The 17,532-nt window shown below is 37.3% G+C and overlaps 1 protein-coding gene across 4 annotated transcripts; it reads left to right on the top strand.

Annotated features, from left to right (window-relative positions):
• The first annotated feature begins 2,316 nt into the window (after positions 1-2,316).
• Positions 2,317-9,224, top strand: LOC132040510 (peptidyl-tRNA hydrolase, mitochondrial-like). Of its 4 annotated transcripts, XM_059431162.1 has the most exons (11): positions 2,318-2,693; positions 2,789-2,873; positions 2,990-3,057; positions 3,420-3,470; positions 3,558-3,631; positions 4,017-4,075; positions 4,163-4,239; positions 5,985-6,130; positions 7,264-7,542; positions 7,726-7,793; positions 9,105-9,168. In XM_059431162.1, the coding sequence occupies exons 1-8, from the start codon at positions 2,577-2,579 to the stop codon at positions 6,114-6,116; spliced, it is 663 nt and encodes a 220-aa protein (XP_059287145.1). In that variant the 5' UTR covers positions 2,318-2,576; the 3' UTR covers positions 6,117-6,130; positions 7,264-7,542; positions 7,726-7,793; positions 9,105-9,168. The 4 variants fall into 4 exon arrangements, with proteins under 4 accessions (XP_059287148.1, XP_059287145.1, XP_059287147.1 ...); XM_059431164.1 differs by lacking the exon at positions 7,264-7,542 and having other exon boundaries at positions 9,112-9,224; XM_059431163.1 differs by lacking the exon at positions 7,264-7,542 and having other exon boundaries at positions 2,319-2,693; positions 9,105-9,174.
• The last annotated feature ends 8,308 nt before the right edge of the window (positions 9,225-17,532 follow it).

Below are 17,532 nucleotides of genomic sequence, written 5' to 3'. Positions count from 1 at the left end.
GTTACAAGTTCATCTTCGATTGGTTCAAACTGCAGTGTCATAAAAAAAATATTTACACTATCAGGTCACTTAAACTACCTACTATTACATATTAAAATTGTATTGTTAACACGTACTTTTGCACCAGCATATATGACTTAGAATCTATATAAGAGTGTCTATTGTCTAAGCGGTAGCCAAAATGTTACAACATTTTTTTTTTTTTTAAGTTAAAGGGTGTACTGTCCTTAACCATTTCAAGATCCCAGTTGGGACCCTGATTTTATTCCATCACTGCAAAAAACATTACAAAGAAGATGGTATGGCCTACCTCTTCAGTTACACTTTTGAGAGGAATGCACCTCTATACACTTGACTCAAGTACTGCAACATAGTACGTGAGTCCTACTACACAAAAAGAACAAACTCTAGCTAATGAAATCCTTAACAGAGAAGAAACCATTCTTAGATCTAATTCTAAAATTACATCTTTCTTCTTGGTCATTCTTCATTGCAGCTGTCACTTGTGAAGGTAAGGAAACAGCTTCAGTGAAGAAAGACTTCCTTCTAGATTTTTCTCCCCAATTTGCCATGAGATCTGCAACCATATTCCCCTCTCTCCAAATATGAATAAACTTCATATTAGATGATTTAGCAAGAGATCTGATTTTGTGAATCACATAAAAGAGTTCCCAATAGGTTTTTGTTTCATCAGTGACTAGTTTCCTCACCACTTCAGAGTCTGTCTCCACCACCAGGTTGTTATAAATGTTGTCTTTACACCATTTGATTCCCATTAACATAGCTTTGGCCTCCGCTACATTATTAGAGCATCTTCCAAAATATGCTGAGAAGGCCATTATGAACTGCCCAAAATGTTACAAGTTCATCTTTGATTGGTTCAAACAACGAGTGAAGTATAAGTTTTGGTTATCTGGTTCTTGTACAAGGTAGTCCTTTGCACTTTAACAGTTGGTTTGTCTCCTACTTTATTCATTTTGTAGGTTGGAGAAAGTAGCATCATAAGAAAATATTTACACGATCAACTCACTTAAATGGTCATTGCAGGTAAATATCTTTATGATAACGGACCTACTATTACATATTAAAACTGCATTGTTAAGGTAACACGTACTTTTGCACCGATAGGGTATATGACTTAAAATCTATATAAGAGTGTGTATTGTCTAAGCGGTAGCCAGAATTTTACAAGTTCATCTTTGATTGGTTCAAATTGCAACGTCATAAAAAATATTTACACGATCAGGTCACTCAAAAGGTCATTACAATGTTGTGCATGTGTTTCATTATATTCCGAAGAATAGTCATCTTTAGAATTACGAGGTAATTTTTGATTAATCGAATAACTAACTTGTGTCTTACCTTTTTTCTTAAGTCCTCCCATACGTAACATACCTTTACTTGAAGACATTATGCAAATAAAATAACAAAATTTAAAGATACTGAAATGAATACAACAACAACAACAACAAAATTAATTTCACAAGTGTAATTTCACAAGAAATCGGACGAGTATTATAATTTTAAAGTAGTAATAGAAGAGTAACAAGTTAAAATTTTAAAGTAGTAAAATGCCTTGAAGGTAGAAGTGTTTAGAACAAGTTTACCAAGATGTCGTAGATTATTGTGCCGGCCTGACGGGCTTTTTAAAAAATGGGCCGGGTCACAATCCAAATCGTTATACAACAACAACAAAACCACTTAAGACCCAATTGGTATTTTTTTTTTGTACTTTTTGACCCCTATGGTATTGAAAACTAAATGCCTTTGTTGTAGTTTTTGTTTTGTTTTGTTTTGTTTAGTAATTTTGGGATGAAACTATTAGTTGCTAGTAAGGCCTGCAAAAGGAAAAATTTTGTGGTAGATTATTGTGCCGGGCCTGACGGGCTTTTTATTATGATGGGCCGGGTCGGGTCCTGCCCTAGTGTTTTATTTAGCCAAAAATCCCATTTAGCAGCAACAACAAAACCATAATTTCAAGACCCAATCATGGTATTTTCTTTTTTGTACTTTTTGAGTAATATGGTATTGAAAACTAAATGCCTTTGTTGTATTTATGTGTTACTCTTTTTTCTTGTTTCTATGGTTGATACGAAAATGCAGAACAATCTGTCTTAGGTGGGGTGTGAGATTGATGGGGTAGCCACCAAGGATCTTGGACGTGGCATTTGTACACAAACAGCAGGGGAAAAAAAAAATATGGGGAGACTTTTAGATCAAAGTTGATTTGGCCTTTGATTACTAAAAGTGTAAAGTGCAAGTGGCCAAAAAAAAAAAAAACAAGGGAAAAGAAATCAGCACCCAATATTTGTCTTCAAGTTTCTTTAATAGCAGAATATCATTCAGCTGTCTCTTGAAGTTCTTTACTAATATAAATGTCTGCATAGCTAATGGTTTCGAATTTTAAGTTGAGTTCCTTAATCAGTTAGCAGTGCTAAAGTTTTTGAATGTAAATTGAACTTGTTTTTACATAGGAGGGATTATGGAAATAATGATTAAGATCTAAAACTAAAAATCCCAAAAGCCGCTTCAAATGTTTGCATTGTCCATCAAACCTTTGTTGATGTTTATTGCAGATGAATGAGGTGCTTAGAAGGATTTGTAGGCGCAACTTGTGCACTTGTTCTCCTCAGCCGTGGCTCTTTGTTGGGTTGGGCAATCCTGGGGATAAATACAAGGGAACAAGACACAATGTAACCTTTATTTTTGGACTAAATTACCTTCTTAGAAAGATTGCGATAAAGCGTTGTTCTTCATTAAGAGATTTATCTTTTTGTTTCCATTATAGGTTGGCTTTGAAATGCTTGATGCATTCGCAGAGTCTCAAGGGATTCATATGGAGACAGTACATTGTAAAGCTATGTTTGGAAAAGGTCTCTTTAGTTAGTTAAACTTTGATATCTGCCTTTTAAGTGTGTTCAAATATATCTTCTTATTTATCTTGTTTGTACTCTTTTCTAAAATTTGGTTGATATATACCAATTCTCAGGTTTTGTCAATGACATTCCAGTTCTCCTTGCAAAGCCACTAACTTATATGAATTTGAGTGGTGAATCTGTAAGCAATTAAATTCGTCTAATTTTTTATCGAAAAGCTTTTCTTTTTCTGCTTATGATGCTTGCTGCTTGGATTCTTTCCCAAAGAAGGATGTGTCTGAATGAAAACTGGTATTTTTTTTTTTGTTTTTTGAACAGTTAACATAAATGAAAACCGGTATTTTAAATGACAGTATTCTGTCGCATAGTGAAAGTGGGGTTACTCGTAAATTTTTTATTTCGCCTGATAAGGATCTAGCTGATCTTGTTTATAAATGGTTTAGAGTTAACTCCTCTCTTTGAATTGGTGGTTATATTGACTGTTCTAGTTAATATTCATCCAGCCAATACCTCTGATGCTCTCCCTTTACTCTATTTGCCCAGACTGGCCCTCTTGCAGCATATTACAAGCTCCCTCTCAATCGTGTGGTTGTGGTACAATATACTAGTTATTTGTATTTTTAATATCTAATTGGACATGTTGATTATGTTTTGTTATTCAACAGTTGTCTTTTTCTCCAGTTTCATGATGACATGGATTTACCATGTGGGGTTCTTCGTCTTCACCCCGAGGGAGGTCATTACAGACATAACGGGTATGAATGGAATTCTTCATTATATAAATTTACTTAAAACAAACTTTAATTCAGTAACATGAAACCATCCATCTGTTCATTTTCAATCTTATGAATTGTCTATATAGGTTCATAGCTGGAATTGTAATGAACTTAATATTGAAAATTGATGGCTAGGTCAAAATACCTAAAATAAAACATATGAAGTATTTCTTACCTGAATATAAGCATAATATTTGTTAAAAAGAGTTCAGACATACATCTGAAAATTTATCACAGTTTGCTATGTCAGGTTTTTCATGTTTTTGCTAGTTATTTCGTACCAGATGAGCTCTGTGTCTCTTCATGTATTGTGCAGTTTCAGTCGCTGTTAAACTGTATATAATCCATTTCTCTGTTTTTACAGGTTGAAGAGCGTGATTTATCATTTTCGTGGAAATCGAGAGTTTCCTCGGTTAAGAATAGGTTTGTGGAAAGTCTGAAATACCTAAATGTTCTCTGTTTGACGATTTGAGTTTCAGTACGGAAGATTTAACATAGTTCTCACGCTAGGTATTGGAAGACCTCCTGGTCAGATGGATCCCAAAGCATTCAAGCTTCAAAAGTTTAATGCAACTGCAAGAGAACGAGTAAGTTTATCTCATTGAGTTCTTACATAAAATCGACTCCCTAATGTTTCTTTTCTTATTAATGAACTTCTTTTGCTGGTCTAATAAACTTGTGTTGTACAACCTTTGAATTTCATAGGAATGGCTTATTGGTATTTTACAGTAGAGGCGTCTTATTTTATGTTCTATGAGCTTTTCTTGAATATATTTTTGATAATGATACAAAAAAATTTATTCAAATATCAGTACTAAGAGGGACTGCAAAAGTTACAGAAACCTGGACATGTCAAGGTTACACACATAAAGATTCTTGCAAGTCCACAAAACCAACATATCAGCAGCAAACAACCTCTATGCCAAAACAGTAAATTCTGAATACATTTAAACTTCACAACATCTATGATTTCCTTCTTCCCATCAAATCATCTTCTATTTCTGTATAACCAAATTGACCATACAATACATAAAGGAACTGTCTCCCAAATCTTCTTCAATCTCTTGTTGATGCTCTGTGTCTACCAAATTCAGAGTAACCCTTTGTAGCTTAGTGGCATTACTCAGTGAACTCCAAAAATATTCAGAGGACCCTAGCTAGAATGCAAACAAATGTATATACATGAAATACATACCTATGTGAAGCTAGTCAAATAAACTTATGTTGATTAGATATAATAGAGGAGACCAGAAAGGGCCTTAGAGTAAAAGTTTTTTATTTTTTCTCATGTAAGATACCTTGGAGAATCTGTTGAACAAACTTTTGTATTTCTCCAATTTACTCGAACAACTCTTCCTTTGAATTTGGTAATTTTGAGCCTGATCGTTTATTTGAATTCTCTGGTTCCCCTTCCAATAATTCCACCAAGAATCTCTACTTCCCAAGGGGGGCTAATCCTTTGCTGCACAAGTTTTTTTGTATGTATTAGATGGTGGCTTCTTTGTTTACAAATATCTCTTCATTGAAAATTTCAAATTATCTGTTCCATAGATCAAACAGCCATTAGATTTTGATGCTTAGATGTGGAGCTCAGGATTCTAAATAGGCATGCAGTTGTACAAATATACTATAAATTTGGTCCATTGTTTTTGCTATATATTATTTTAAATAGAGTTTAAGAGTAGATGTTCTGTATAATATAGCTTTAAATAGAGTTATTGTTGTATCTTGTTCACTATTACAATCTGTTCTGATAGGCATAGATTGTGTTGTTCTAACCTATGTTACTCGGACTCTTCAAAAATGGACACGGGTGTGTGTCGGATCCTCCAAAAGTAGTGCATTTTTGAAGGATCCGACACGGGTGCGGCATCATTTTGGAGAGTCCGAGCAACATAGGTTCTAACACATCTTTGATCAACCTTCTTCCGTTTGTATTTTTCTTAATCAATTTCGATAATTTTTTTCTTCCTTTTATCAATTTAATTGTGGCAGAAAGAAAACTTCATCTAACAGGTTGAAACACGTCAAAGACGTGAAGATGGCATATTTTGTAGAATTCAACCAACGAAAAAAAAATATTTGGACCCAGTCAAATTTTTCATAGACGTGTTCCCTAGAGTCAAATATATGTCATATCAGATGGACACACTGCATTGATTTAGAAGTACCCATGCTCCACACATTGAAGCCACATTAGAGTTGGAGAGATCTTTGTTTGATAAAACTAATATATTTGAAAATTGACACCAATGAAGGAATTCCAAAGGTATCTGTTTGTAGCTCTAAAATCACTTTTGAGTTGTTGAAGACTCACACATTGTACTGGCAGATTGATGCTGCATTACGGGAAGGAGCACATGCATTGGAGCAAGTCTTAGCCAAAGGCTTCTCTGAAAGTTCTAGATGCTTCAATACAATGCAGAAGTACAAGCACATAAGATTGCAGACATTGCCAACTTGACGTCATGCTTCAAGGTTTCTAGATCTTGTTGTTGTTGTGTCTTTTTAGTTTCCGTTGATTGAATGAAAAAAAAAAAAAAAAGTCTCTCCTGTGACCATTCTTAGTTGCTAACATAAGTGAATGAACATTTCATGACCCCATCCCCCAACCAATATTAAGTGACTTCAAAGTATGCTGTTGATACTCTTGAATTATTTCATGCCTGCGGATATATTCTGAAAAAACTGACAGTTATCTTTATCGTTTATGCTTTCACATTGCTTTTGCTCCATGGGAATTACTTGTACTTGGACATAAGAAACGATTAAACCTAGCTTCCCAGTACTCTTAAGATCAATATCCATGATAAAGTGAAATAAGGAATAATAGGAACTACCTAACTCTAGTTGGTGTGATGTCAATCTCCATTGATGAGAAGCATATCCCCAAGAACGAGTGTAAAGAAAGAGATAAATGGTTGTTGAAGCCTGACTTCATCTCTTTGTTTAGTTGAATGTGTTTGACTAATGCTCATATTTTTCTGTATTTCATCGTGTCTTTTTCATTACTGAAACTTTTTAGTTTTTCCTCGTTTTGTTGGTTTTATCTCAACTAGTTCAATTTTACTGGATGTATTTGAAATGCTGTTTTTATGACAGTCTTTTTCTCACTCATTAATGCAAGTGGGAAGTGTAATATTCCTTTTTGTGTTCTGTTACTGGTATTTTTTTTTGCAAGCTTTCAATATTTATGTACTGGATACATTTGAGATTGGCTTCCTTTTCTTTTTCTTCCTTAATCCTTTGCAAATCATAGTGTAGGGATAGTCATCCTCAAATTTCGTCGATGTCCTAGCCTTCTTTTATGTAGATTATCCCGAAAGGATTACTTTCTATGCTTGCTTTGGTTTTGAGGATATAGGAAGAAACGCTATGAGCTCACAATTCCCTTTTTGATCTTACTATCTCCTCTTACCAAACTGGTTTAAATTTAGCTTGCACATTAAAATGACCCAAATGACAAGCCGGAAGAGGTGATTGACTTATTGATTAGTTAGCATTAGTAAGTCTCCAAAGGGATGGCTGAGTAATTGAGATAATAACTTGGCATTGTAACGTCCTGGTTTTAATCCCAGCTCCTACACTCAGTGTGAACCTATGTGCTTCAGCCTTGCTGGCTAGGTTTGCATCGGCACTTGTGCTTTTGGTCTGAGAAAGACTGCTAGTTAGATCAGTCGAGGAGTGCGCAAGGTCTTCCAGACACTATGGTGACTAACAAATTAAAAAGAGTTGGTATTGGCAAAATTCGATAACAACGACGACAACAATAATGGTAACTTGAGGTAGGCAGATAGATCAGTATGGACTATGGAGTATCGCATTGAAGAGAAATAGGATTTGTTTCTCTTCCCCATCACTACATAGGCTAACATATATTGCAAATAAAGGTAAAAAGTTCGCATAATGGTGTGAATAGGTATTTCTCTTATCTTTTATGTGGGGTAATGAGTGTAAAGAATCCATTAGGAGTAAAGAAACTTTCTCTGAAAGAAGCTCTGCGTCTGCTATTTCATTATATTGCAGGAAACTGCTGTTATAGCTGCTGACCTTTGTGTTGCTTTTTGTTGTAGGATTTGAGGAACGGTTCCAAAGAGAAGCTACATTTTGCTCATCAGCAGTTCGTCCCTCGCTGGTAAAGGTATCTTTCTTGTTAATCCTTGGTCAACAACTTAGGTTCCTTTTGCCTCTTGGCAATGATTAGTCTTATTTGTTCCCCTTGTTATACTATACCGCTTTTATGTTTCCTTCATAAAAGCAGTTCGTTATGTCAATTTTTTTTTTCTAAATGACAACCTAAAACGCAAGTCCCTCAACCTTTGCCATTTAGCTAAATCGGGAGCCGAAATGTATTCAAGTTTGAACTTACGGGACTCCCAAGACAGTCCATTAGTTTATTATATGAAAAAGGATGGTAGTTGGTGGTTGTAGATAAAATTCTTAAATTAGATGGATATCAGGTAGTTTTATCTTCTGTTTACTTTTGTCATGGTTAGTGGTGACCCGGTGTTTAAACTATAGAGTATCTTGAGGTTTGATACAAGGTTATCTTCTGTCCGCATAAGATCCAATAGAGAGGATTCAGGGTGGCAAAATTAGCCCATGAAAACATGATCCACCTATTTTGACCCGTCCAATCCAGCCCATCTAAAGTTAGGCTGATATGTACACCAAATTGGCCCATGAAAAATCTAGTCAAAATATTTTTAAAAAGATATATATATATATTTTTTTGGTTTGATACATTATATATAGCCGTAATATATAAAAAAATTGTTAGGTACTTACAATAACAACAACTTACCCAGTGTAATCCCACAAATGGGGGTCTGAGGAGGGTAGGATGTATGCAGAGCTTACCTTGGGGTAGAGAGGCTGTTTGCGGGGGAAAAAATTGTTAGGTACTTAAACAAATTATAAAAAACAAACAAAGGAACTTAAACTTAGTAAGAATTGGGCGAGTTGGGTTATGAGCCATTTGTTAGCCTATTTCAGCCTAAGTAACTTTTGGATAGTGACCCGCCCATTCATTAACTCAGCCCATTTTGACCCGCTTGAATTCAGCCCAACCCGCCCATTTGACGACCCTAGAGAGGGTGCTAAGTAAAACATCATGCGCTTAGGAACACGAGAGAAGGTATTGTAAGATTGACATGATTTTTAGCAGGATTTTTCCTTAGCATTTGTTTAAGTCCCTTTAATGGAGTTGAACTGAATCAGGAATTACCTCTTTGCTTCTGTAATTAGAAAGTGTTGATGTTTATGAATCACAAGCTACAATTTTCCTTACATTTACTAAAAAAATTGGAGAGCATCATTGGAAGGAATAATTGTTTGTTTTGTTCGATGTGTAATGGCATACCTATTTCTCTTATTAATGCTCCGCTTAAGTTCAAAAAGTTAGCACTTGTTTTTGTAGTTACTGAATTTCCTTTTTCTGAAATTCTTACAGGCTCCAGAATATATGCCAGAGAACTTGACTTCATATTCAGCATGGATTGGTGGTGCTATACTTGCCAAAGTTGTCTTCCCTCAAAATCAGCACATAACCAAGACAGATTACGACGAGAGTGGACCTTCTGTTGTTCATCGAAAATGCTTTTAATATAGGAGAAGCATTTGCACTTTTTAGATTTGTAGTTGCTTCCCTAGAATGTTAGTTCGAGCGACTTCTTGTTTATTTAAAATGCAGGCCTGTACATCAATTCACCAACTAGTTGGTTTTCAGATTTGTTAGTTAAAATAAGAGGTTTACTTCAGTGGATATCTACCCTGTGCTTATTGCAAGTGACTGCAGTTATATATAGCCAGTGGCCTAAGTGGACAACTATATAAAAGAACACCAAAGATAAACCCTGAGTATAACAAAACCGATTTATTTGCACCAATCCACATCTTGTCGAGAACTGTTTTCAGGAAATAAGGAGAAAGCCATCGCATTAATCAGAATCTTTTCAACAATTCTCTAGAACCTGTTTGGATAATTTACTGAGCTGGTTGGGGATAAGAATCCAGATTGTGGAAGTACAAGGCTTATGGAGAAGAATGACTAGGAGCAGAAGAGGCAGGAATACAAGAGATTTCATCACAGCTGTACTTGTTGCTCTGATGTACAACATTTGGTGGGCAAGGAATGAAGCTGTTTGGCAATTGAAAGTGCCAGTACCTTGCATGGTCTATGCAAGAATCCAACAAGAGGTGTACATAAGAGATAAAAGTAAGAGGAGGAGGAAGGAAAGTAGACATGGAAGACAGTGGATAGATAGTCTATATCAATAAACATAGTTAGAGTTTTACTCATTTGTTTACATATGATCTAAGACCATAGGGATGCCTCAGTGTTAGTAGCAGTATAGGATATTTTGTATTTTGTTGTGTGGTGATCAATAATATTCTTTCTTTTCACCAAAAAATGTTGTCCTAAATGAAATAAAAGTGATTTTTGTAGAAATTGCCCAAACTTGGATGGCCATCCAAGGAATTTACTCCTAATCTAACCTTTCCGTTAGGAAAAAGTCTTATTTTTGGCCATGGCCCCTAATGGAGGGTAATATTAAATAATAATCAAAAGTTTAACAAAGGTCGACTTTTTTCAAAAGAATTAGGATAAGTGAAGTCTACATGTTTCATGTTGGAACGCTGTTAATGTGAAGCGCAAAGTAAGACGCTTTCAGATGGCAAGAATAAGACTAGACCAAATGTTTAAGGGATAGCAAAGTTATTCCATTCCATTAACTTCTTAAAAGTGAAGTAGCAATGCACATGGGGGGGTGAGAGAGAAACTTTATCCGATCTCTAAAATTTACACTCACCCCATGACCAACACCCACCACCTGACAATGGAAGCTTCACCCTCACTACTACCGAATAACGGGCCAAACCAAATGGACGAAGACAAGTCCCCAAAACACAGCTACAAAGATGTTGTCCTAGAAAAACCTAGCACTCATCAAATACCTACCATGATCCAACCTCCAAAAACGACTTAATTGAGGCAGATGATGTTACGCCTCGAAATTTTTTTGTCGTACTTGAGTGATGAGTAGAACCATGAAGGGTTGAGTGTATGAGGTTTTGATAGGTCGGGGATGGCTAAATATGAACTTTGGAAATCATAAAGTTGCGGAGAATTTTTCAACCCGGTGGTCGTATGGCACTATACGGCCGTAAAGTGATTTACGGACCGTATAACACAATGGTCCTCCGGCTTTGTTGAAAATCTCAACTTTCTTAAAGTGTAAAAATGATTAAAAACGACCGGAGGACGGCTTCAAAATCTTTACGGACCGTAAATGAGAAAGTAAAGTGCCATGTCCCTCGGCCAAGCTTCTCGTTTTTTTTAATGCTTAAACACGATGAGGACGGGCGTAAACTGTAACGGTCCGTAAACTGGTTTACGACCACCTCACCCGACGAGAATTCATTAAACATCAATGTTGGAGTTATTAAAAGGGACTTAGGCATCATTTTAATTCATTCTCCATTCATACAACTCAAGAGACTTCTAGAACTCTCCTAATAATTCCTCCACAAGAATTCAAGAGAATCAAAGGGAAAACCAAGAATCAACACCACCAAATTCATGAAATCAAGTATAAGAACCCAATAAAAGATCATCTAAGTGAAGAACTTCCAAAGAAGGTGGAACTAGGGCTAAGCGAAGTATTTCAACTTAAGGGTTGTTCAACCACCATCCAAGGTAAGTTTTATGATCATTCTACGTTGTTTGAAGTATTGGAAAGCTTAGACACTGGAAATACAGAAGAACATAGAAATGGGTCATTGTTGAGTGAATAGTGACACAAATTGAGTGATGGTTGACTTGAATTATGAATGTTGAGGTGTCGTGAGTACAAATACGTTATAAATGATGTTTATATCATGAAACGAGCATTAAACGCATGAAAACGCAAGGATGAGCTAGAAGTAGAAATAAAGGGAAATTGGAGGAAAATGGTGGATTTTGATAAATGTACGTAAATGACGACTTTTGATCGCGATATTGTAATTGCTTAGCTAATGAAAGTATGAACTCTCTTGAAGGTATAAACGAGCACACTAGAAAAGAACCCGATGGTAGGTAACAAACGACAAAGGTATGTGAGGCATTGCCCTCCTTCTAAGGCATGAATCTTATGCATGATTTTTCCTCTTCCTTCACGAATTTCCTACGTCCCTTGAAAAGTCTAAGTTCATGAGTAGCGAGACCGGATAAGAAATACGCATGAATACAATAAAGACTCTAGGGACCACGATATAATGTTCTTATGATATCAATGATGATGATCACGATCCATTGGCATTCCTTCTTATATGTACTCACCTTAAATTAAATTCCTCCAAGGGTGAGATATACGCTTATGCTATTCCATAACATGACCGGGGGTTTACGACCTTATGTCACCCCGACATAAACATAGCTACCCTTAAGCGTAATGTATGCATATGTAACTAAGGATGTTAAATCATGGTAAGATTATGATAAGCCACTATATGTCCATGAAACGAATGTAATGATGACAAGTGTATGAAATGCATGGTATGTGTGATGATATGATTCCACCGCGCCTAATTGGCCGGACATGTCACCGCTACGGCGGGCTGCTATGATTCCACCGCGCCTAATTGGCCGGACATGTCACCGCTATATATCTCTATCTTCCACCGCACCGAGAAAGGCGGACATGACCACCACTAGTGGTTTTTACCTCACGCGGGTAACGCGCATGATTATGTATGACTAATATGATAATGCTATATGGTATGATGATGTATACGTGATATGATGAGGCACGCACTATGATGATATATATGACATATTTATGTATGATGTATGTACATGGAACGCGTCCACATATAAGGAGTATACGGGTTATATCCTCATCTCATGACTTATGATTTTCGATATGTTTATTCCATTCCCGCTTACATACTCGGTCTCTTAATCTTACGTCCTTTTTGACGCGTATGTTCATGATTGAGGCGAATAGGGTGAATTTAACATCCTTGGGAGCTTGTATCTATTTTAGCACTCCATCATCCGGAGGTGCTATTGATTATTCTTTTGGTGTATATTTGTCTATATTCATATTTTGGGCATGACGGGGTCCTGTCCCGTCTATGTGTCTAGTATTCCAGTAGAGGCTCGTAGATACGCATGTGTGGGTAGCATGGCCCCATGGTCTCCATGTATATGTATATGTATATGTATATGTATGTATATTATTTTGATAGCCGAAGGGCTTATTTTATAAAGGTTAATGTATTTCGGAAAATGAGAGTTCTATATGATTACGAGTATACGGTATGAATGATAGCAGATAATTATAATATGAGCGGTGTTCGGTGGTTAGCCCGGATACCATCGCGGCCCGTGGCTCGGGTCGTGACAGGGTTTCAAGATCCAATAAGCCTATCTGAGGATGAATAGGAGAGGCTTTGGAAAAAAAGTTCCCCATCACATTCTTAAACCAAAGCTGACTAAGCTATGGAAACCTTCTGAGCAAATGGTCCTCATAGATCTGGGATGGGATTTCTTTACTGTAAAAACTCCAGAAAGAGGAAATCTTTCAAATGCCCTAGAGAAAGGCCCATGGTTCATTATGGGAAATTTCCTATCAGTAAGGAAATGGAAACCAAACTTCGTCCCTCAGGAAACCACTATAGCTTACACAACTATCTGGATCAGACTTCGCCAACTCCTTACGAAATTCTATGATAGAAAATTCTTGAGAGAGTAGGGAGAAAGATTGGAAAATTGCTAAAAATTGACTCGTGTACTTCGGCAACTCCTAGAAGAAGGTATGCCTGGATATGTGTTCGAATCCCCTTACACATACCGGTTAAAACTTCTGTGACGATATGCGACCATAAACAAGCGGTAGTATGTCACACTTTAATAAAATGCATCTCCAAGGTGGAGACGCCCACACACGAGCAACCAGATGAAAGCAAGGGTTGTAAAGGAAAAATAGTCGAAGGAGAATGACCGACGATGACCTTCTCAAAGAAGAAAAAACACCACCATTAAAGAAACAAAACAAAAAAAAAAAGATGGTGGAGCAAGAAAAAGATCCTGTCACTACGCAGGTAAAATCTTTCAATACCACCAAAAGCTAGAGTTTTTAAAACCGCGCCTTAATTTTCGGGTAGGAAAGGCTTTCAAATGCTCCTTAATTTTAGTAGCAAAGGCCATTATCTCGGCCCGGGAACTCCCTGGCCCAAAACCAAATTATTAGGCCAAGGGAAAAAGGAAGAATGACCACCTTACTCATGGGCCAAAATCCCCGCCCTCCCCCCGGAGAGTCCGATAAAATCCAACGTGCGATAGAATAGAAACGGGGCCCATTGTGATCATTTTAACTTCCCTCACTGAAAAGATCCAAATTTTTGCAAATTCACCTCGAAAACCAAAATATCTTCGGGTGGAGCCCGTTTGGAACTTGTGTCCGTATGTGAACCCGCTTCCATATCGGTTTTATTTGATATATCTCTTCATCTCTCCTCTGGGGATAATATTGGTGGTTTTGCCTCACAATCCCCTATGAAAGATACTATATCTCCCCATAATCATTCTCTCCCTAGTGAAATAACTGCAGTTGTTCCATCCCAAGATATAACCATTACTAGCTATGGGGCAAACCAAACGAACGCTAATCCGCTTCCACCTTTTGAGGCTCTTAAAACCCCCCTAAAGCTTCTAATCTTTCTAAAAGCCCTTTAGAAATTAGAACCACCAAAGAAAAAAATGGCGGAGCAAAATAGTCTTACCAATAATCAGTCGATCGAGTCGACTCCGGTGACCCTTACGACCATTTTCCGACCTCTTGGTTAGAGCTAGCTCTCCAAAATGCTTGCTTAACCCTAAAGCTCTAAGTCAATCGCACCCCAGTGACTCTCCTAGTCCAGAACCCCCAATACCTAACACAAGTAGTAACATAAGGTTTAAATAAAAGGCTAGCTAACTAGGGTGGCCAACTGTGGCAAACAACCCTATTGCAAGCCCAAAACCTCCCAAACTATCTCAGCCTGACAATGCAAGACATGAATTCTCTCATGAACCAGGTGAGATCAATGTTACCATTTTTTCCGATACCAATGAACCCTCCGATGATGCCAAAATTTGTCCCGTGGATACTAGCTTGGTCCCCTTTATCTTTGACTCTGGAAGAATCCCAACCACCAATAATGGCACCGACAGCCACTCTGGAAGCGAACCAAATGACCATGCGAGAGCACATAAGCGAATCAAACAGGGTTTTAGAAGATATATTGGAAGCTTGGGAAGAAAGGCAAGCAAAAGAAATGCTAGTTGAAAGCAAGAAGGAAGTCGCATTCAAAGAGCCTTGGGCAGAAATTATTATTACTCTGTTCCCACGAAACATGCTCAAATGCGAAATAGAGCTCAGAACCATAAAGACAATGGACAAGACATGGGCGACTACACTTCTCGACCCAAATCTAATGGAGAAAAAGAACAATATGAAAGACAGTCCTTCACCAATGGGAAAGGGGAAGGGTTAGAAAAGGAAAACCCCAGAACTCAAAAAGTTTCTAATGAATTTTTACGATCTGGAATGCTAGAGGTGCCAACAATGCCAAATTTCGTAGGCAATGTGAAGCTTTGGTTGGGGTTCATAAACCTGTTATCCTTGTCCTTCTTGAAACTAGAATGGCTGAGCACCAGCACCTCTGCAAAGTTCTGAAGTTTTTTGGCCATATTCAATCACCTGTGGTGGGTTTATCAGGTGGTATTGTGGTTCTCTGGAAGGAGGAACTTGTTAAAGTTGAAAATGTGTCTACCACCACCTAAGGTCTTAATGTTACTGTCAAGGTTCTTTCTTTCTCTACCCCTTAGCTTTTTACTGCTGTCTATGCTAGTCCTATTTACGCTAATAGGAGAATCCTCTGGGGAAGACCTAATTAATACTTCTAGGAATAACAATTTGGGCTGGCTTGTGGCTGGTGACTGCAATGAGCTCCTCAGAGCTCAAGATAAGCATGGTGGCAATAACATTAGTGTATATAGGTCAAATCTGTTCTGGAAATGTATTAATGATTGTAGACGGTTGGACTTAGGTTTCATAGGTAGTAAATACACTCGGTATAATAATAGATTCTCCAATAGGCAATCCCTTATCTTTTAAAGGCTAGATCGTTGCTTTTCAAATGAGGACTGGCTTCAGGACTACCCTGAAACTACTGTCACTTATTTATCCAAAACCCACTCTGATCACTGCCCCATCATGATTAGTTTATTAAAAAAAACCCTCGAATACAATTGATAAGCCCTTTACGTTTGAGTCCATGTGGTGTATCCATCTTTCACGGCCCACTCTAATTCAGCAATGCTTTAGGGAAGGAGGAGACCTAATGGAAACCACTGCCAACTTCCAAACAGTTGCCACCATCTGGAACAAGCAAACCTTTGGCAACATGTTCCACAAAAACAAAAACAAAAATTAAAAAAAAACATTTTTTTTTGCTAGATTTGGGGGTATCCAAAAGTCCGTTAACTATCCCTTTAGCTCATTCCCGCAGTACTTAGAACAAGAGCTTCAAGTAGAGTACTCCTTTATCCTCAAAAGAGAGGAAGAATTCTGGAAACTCAAATCTAGGATCACTTAGCTAATAGAGGGTGATGCTAACACTAGATTCTTCCATACCTCCACCATCAACAGGAGAAGGAGAAACAAAATTCTTACCTTGAAAAATGATGTGGTGCAGGATATTTCTAACCCTCTAGATATTAAGAATACCATTAGAGACTATCTCATCAAGCTCTATACTTTTGATCAGGCTTTCTCAAGCCTCCAAAGGATGAAGCACACTTATGAGGACCATGTCCTATCCCATGAAGCTGGAAATGCTCTAGATTCCCCTGTTTGAGTCTCTAAAATCACTGAAGCCATCATGGCCTTCAAACATCTGAAGGCACTTGGGCCTGATGGACTCCATCCTCTCTTCTACCAAAAGTTTTGGAGTACTATCAATACCAAAGTAATTGATTTTTTCATGAATGTATTCCAAACACAGACCATGGACCCTAATATGACCACTACCTTCCTTTGTCTAATCCCCAAGTGCTCTGATGCTACTATGCTTAAGAATTTTAGACCCATTGGTCTCTTCAATATTGTCTACATAGTGGTTACCAAGATCTTAATGAATAGGCCCAAACCTTTCCTTCACTCCATCATTGGTCCCTACCAAGCTAGTTTCCTCTCTAAAAGAAGAGCTGCTGACAATGCTATCATTGTGCAAGAATAAGAGCTGCTGATAATGCTATCATTGTGCAAGAATATATCTCTCATTTTAATAAAATGAAGGGTAAAAATGCTAACATGATTCTAAAGATTGATCTTGAGAAAGTCTTTGATAGAATTGAAGTGTCCTTCATTAAACATACCTTGACTAAGCTGGGTTTCCCTCCTAAGTTCACTACTCTTGTCATGTCCTGCATCTCCACCAGCTCCATCTATATCCTTATTAATAGTGGGAAAACTGACTTCGTGCCATCTAAAGGGATAAGACAAGGTGACCCAATCTCTCCTTACATTTTCATTATGTGTATGGAAATCCTCTCTAGGGACATTGAGCAACATGTTACCTCTAACAGTTAGTTCCCTATAAAAATCACCCGCTCTAGACCCAAGATCTCCCCTTTTCTTTGCTGATGATTTAACTCTCTTTGCTAGGGAAAATGGGAAAACTACAACACCATCATGAACATTATCTCTAATTTCAACAAAAGATCTTGACAAAATTTAAATTTGGAGAAATCCACTGTCATCTTCTCCAAGAATTGCCATGACCACCATACTTCTTTCTGCTCAGGAATCCTCCAGATAAAGAGTAGAAAAACCTTTAGGAAATATCTT

This window comes from Lycium ferocissimum, chromosome 12 (genome assembly GCF_029784015.1).
Source record: "Lycium ferocissimum isolate CSIRO_LF1 chromosome 12, AGI_CSIRO_Lferr_CH_V1, whole genome shotgun sequence".
Taxonomy (NCBI): domain Eukaryota; kingdom Viridiplantae; phylum Streptophyta; class Magnoliopsida; order Solanales; family Solanaceae; genus Lycium; species Lycium ferocissimum.
Note: the sequence above shows the minus strand (reverse complement) of the source record. Positions and strands in the feature narration are given on the sequence as shown.

Coding starts and splice junctions, on each gene's coding strand:
- LOC132040510 (XM_059431164.1), top strand. CDS start 2,577: ATGAATGAGGTGCTTAGAAGGATTTGTAGGCGCAACTTGTGCACTTGT. Junction 2,874..2,989: donor TAAAGCTATGTTTGGAAAAG/GTCTCTTTAGTT, acceptor ACCAATTCTCAG/GTTTTGTCAATGACATTCCA. Junction 3,058..3,419: donor TGAATTTGAGTGGTGAATCT/GTAAGCAATTAA, acceptor CTATTTGCCCAG/ACTGGCCCTCTTGCAGCATA.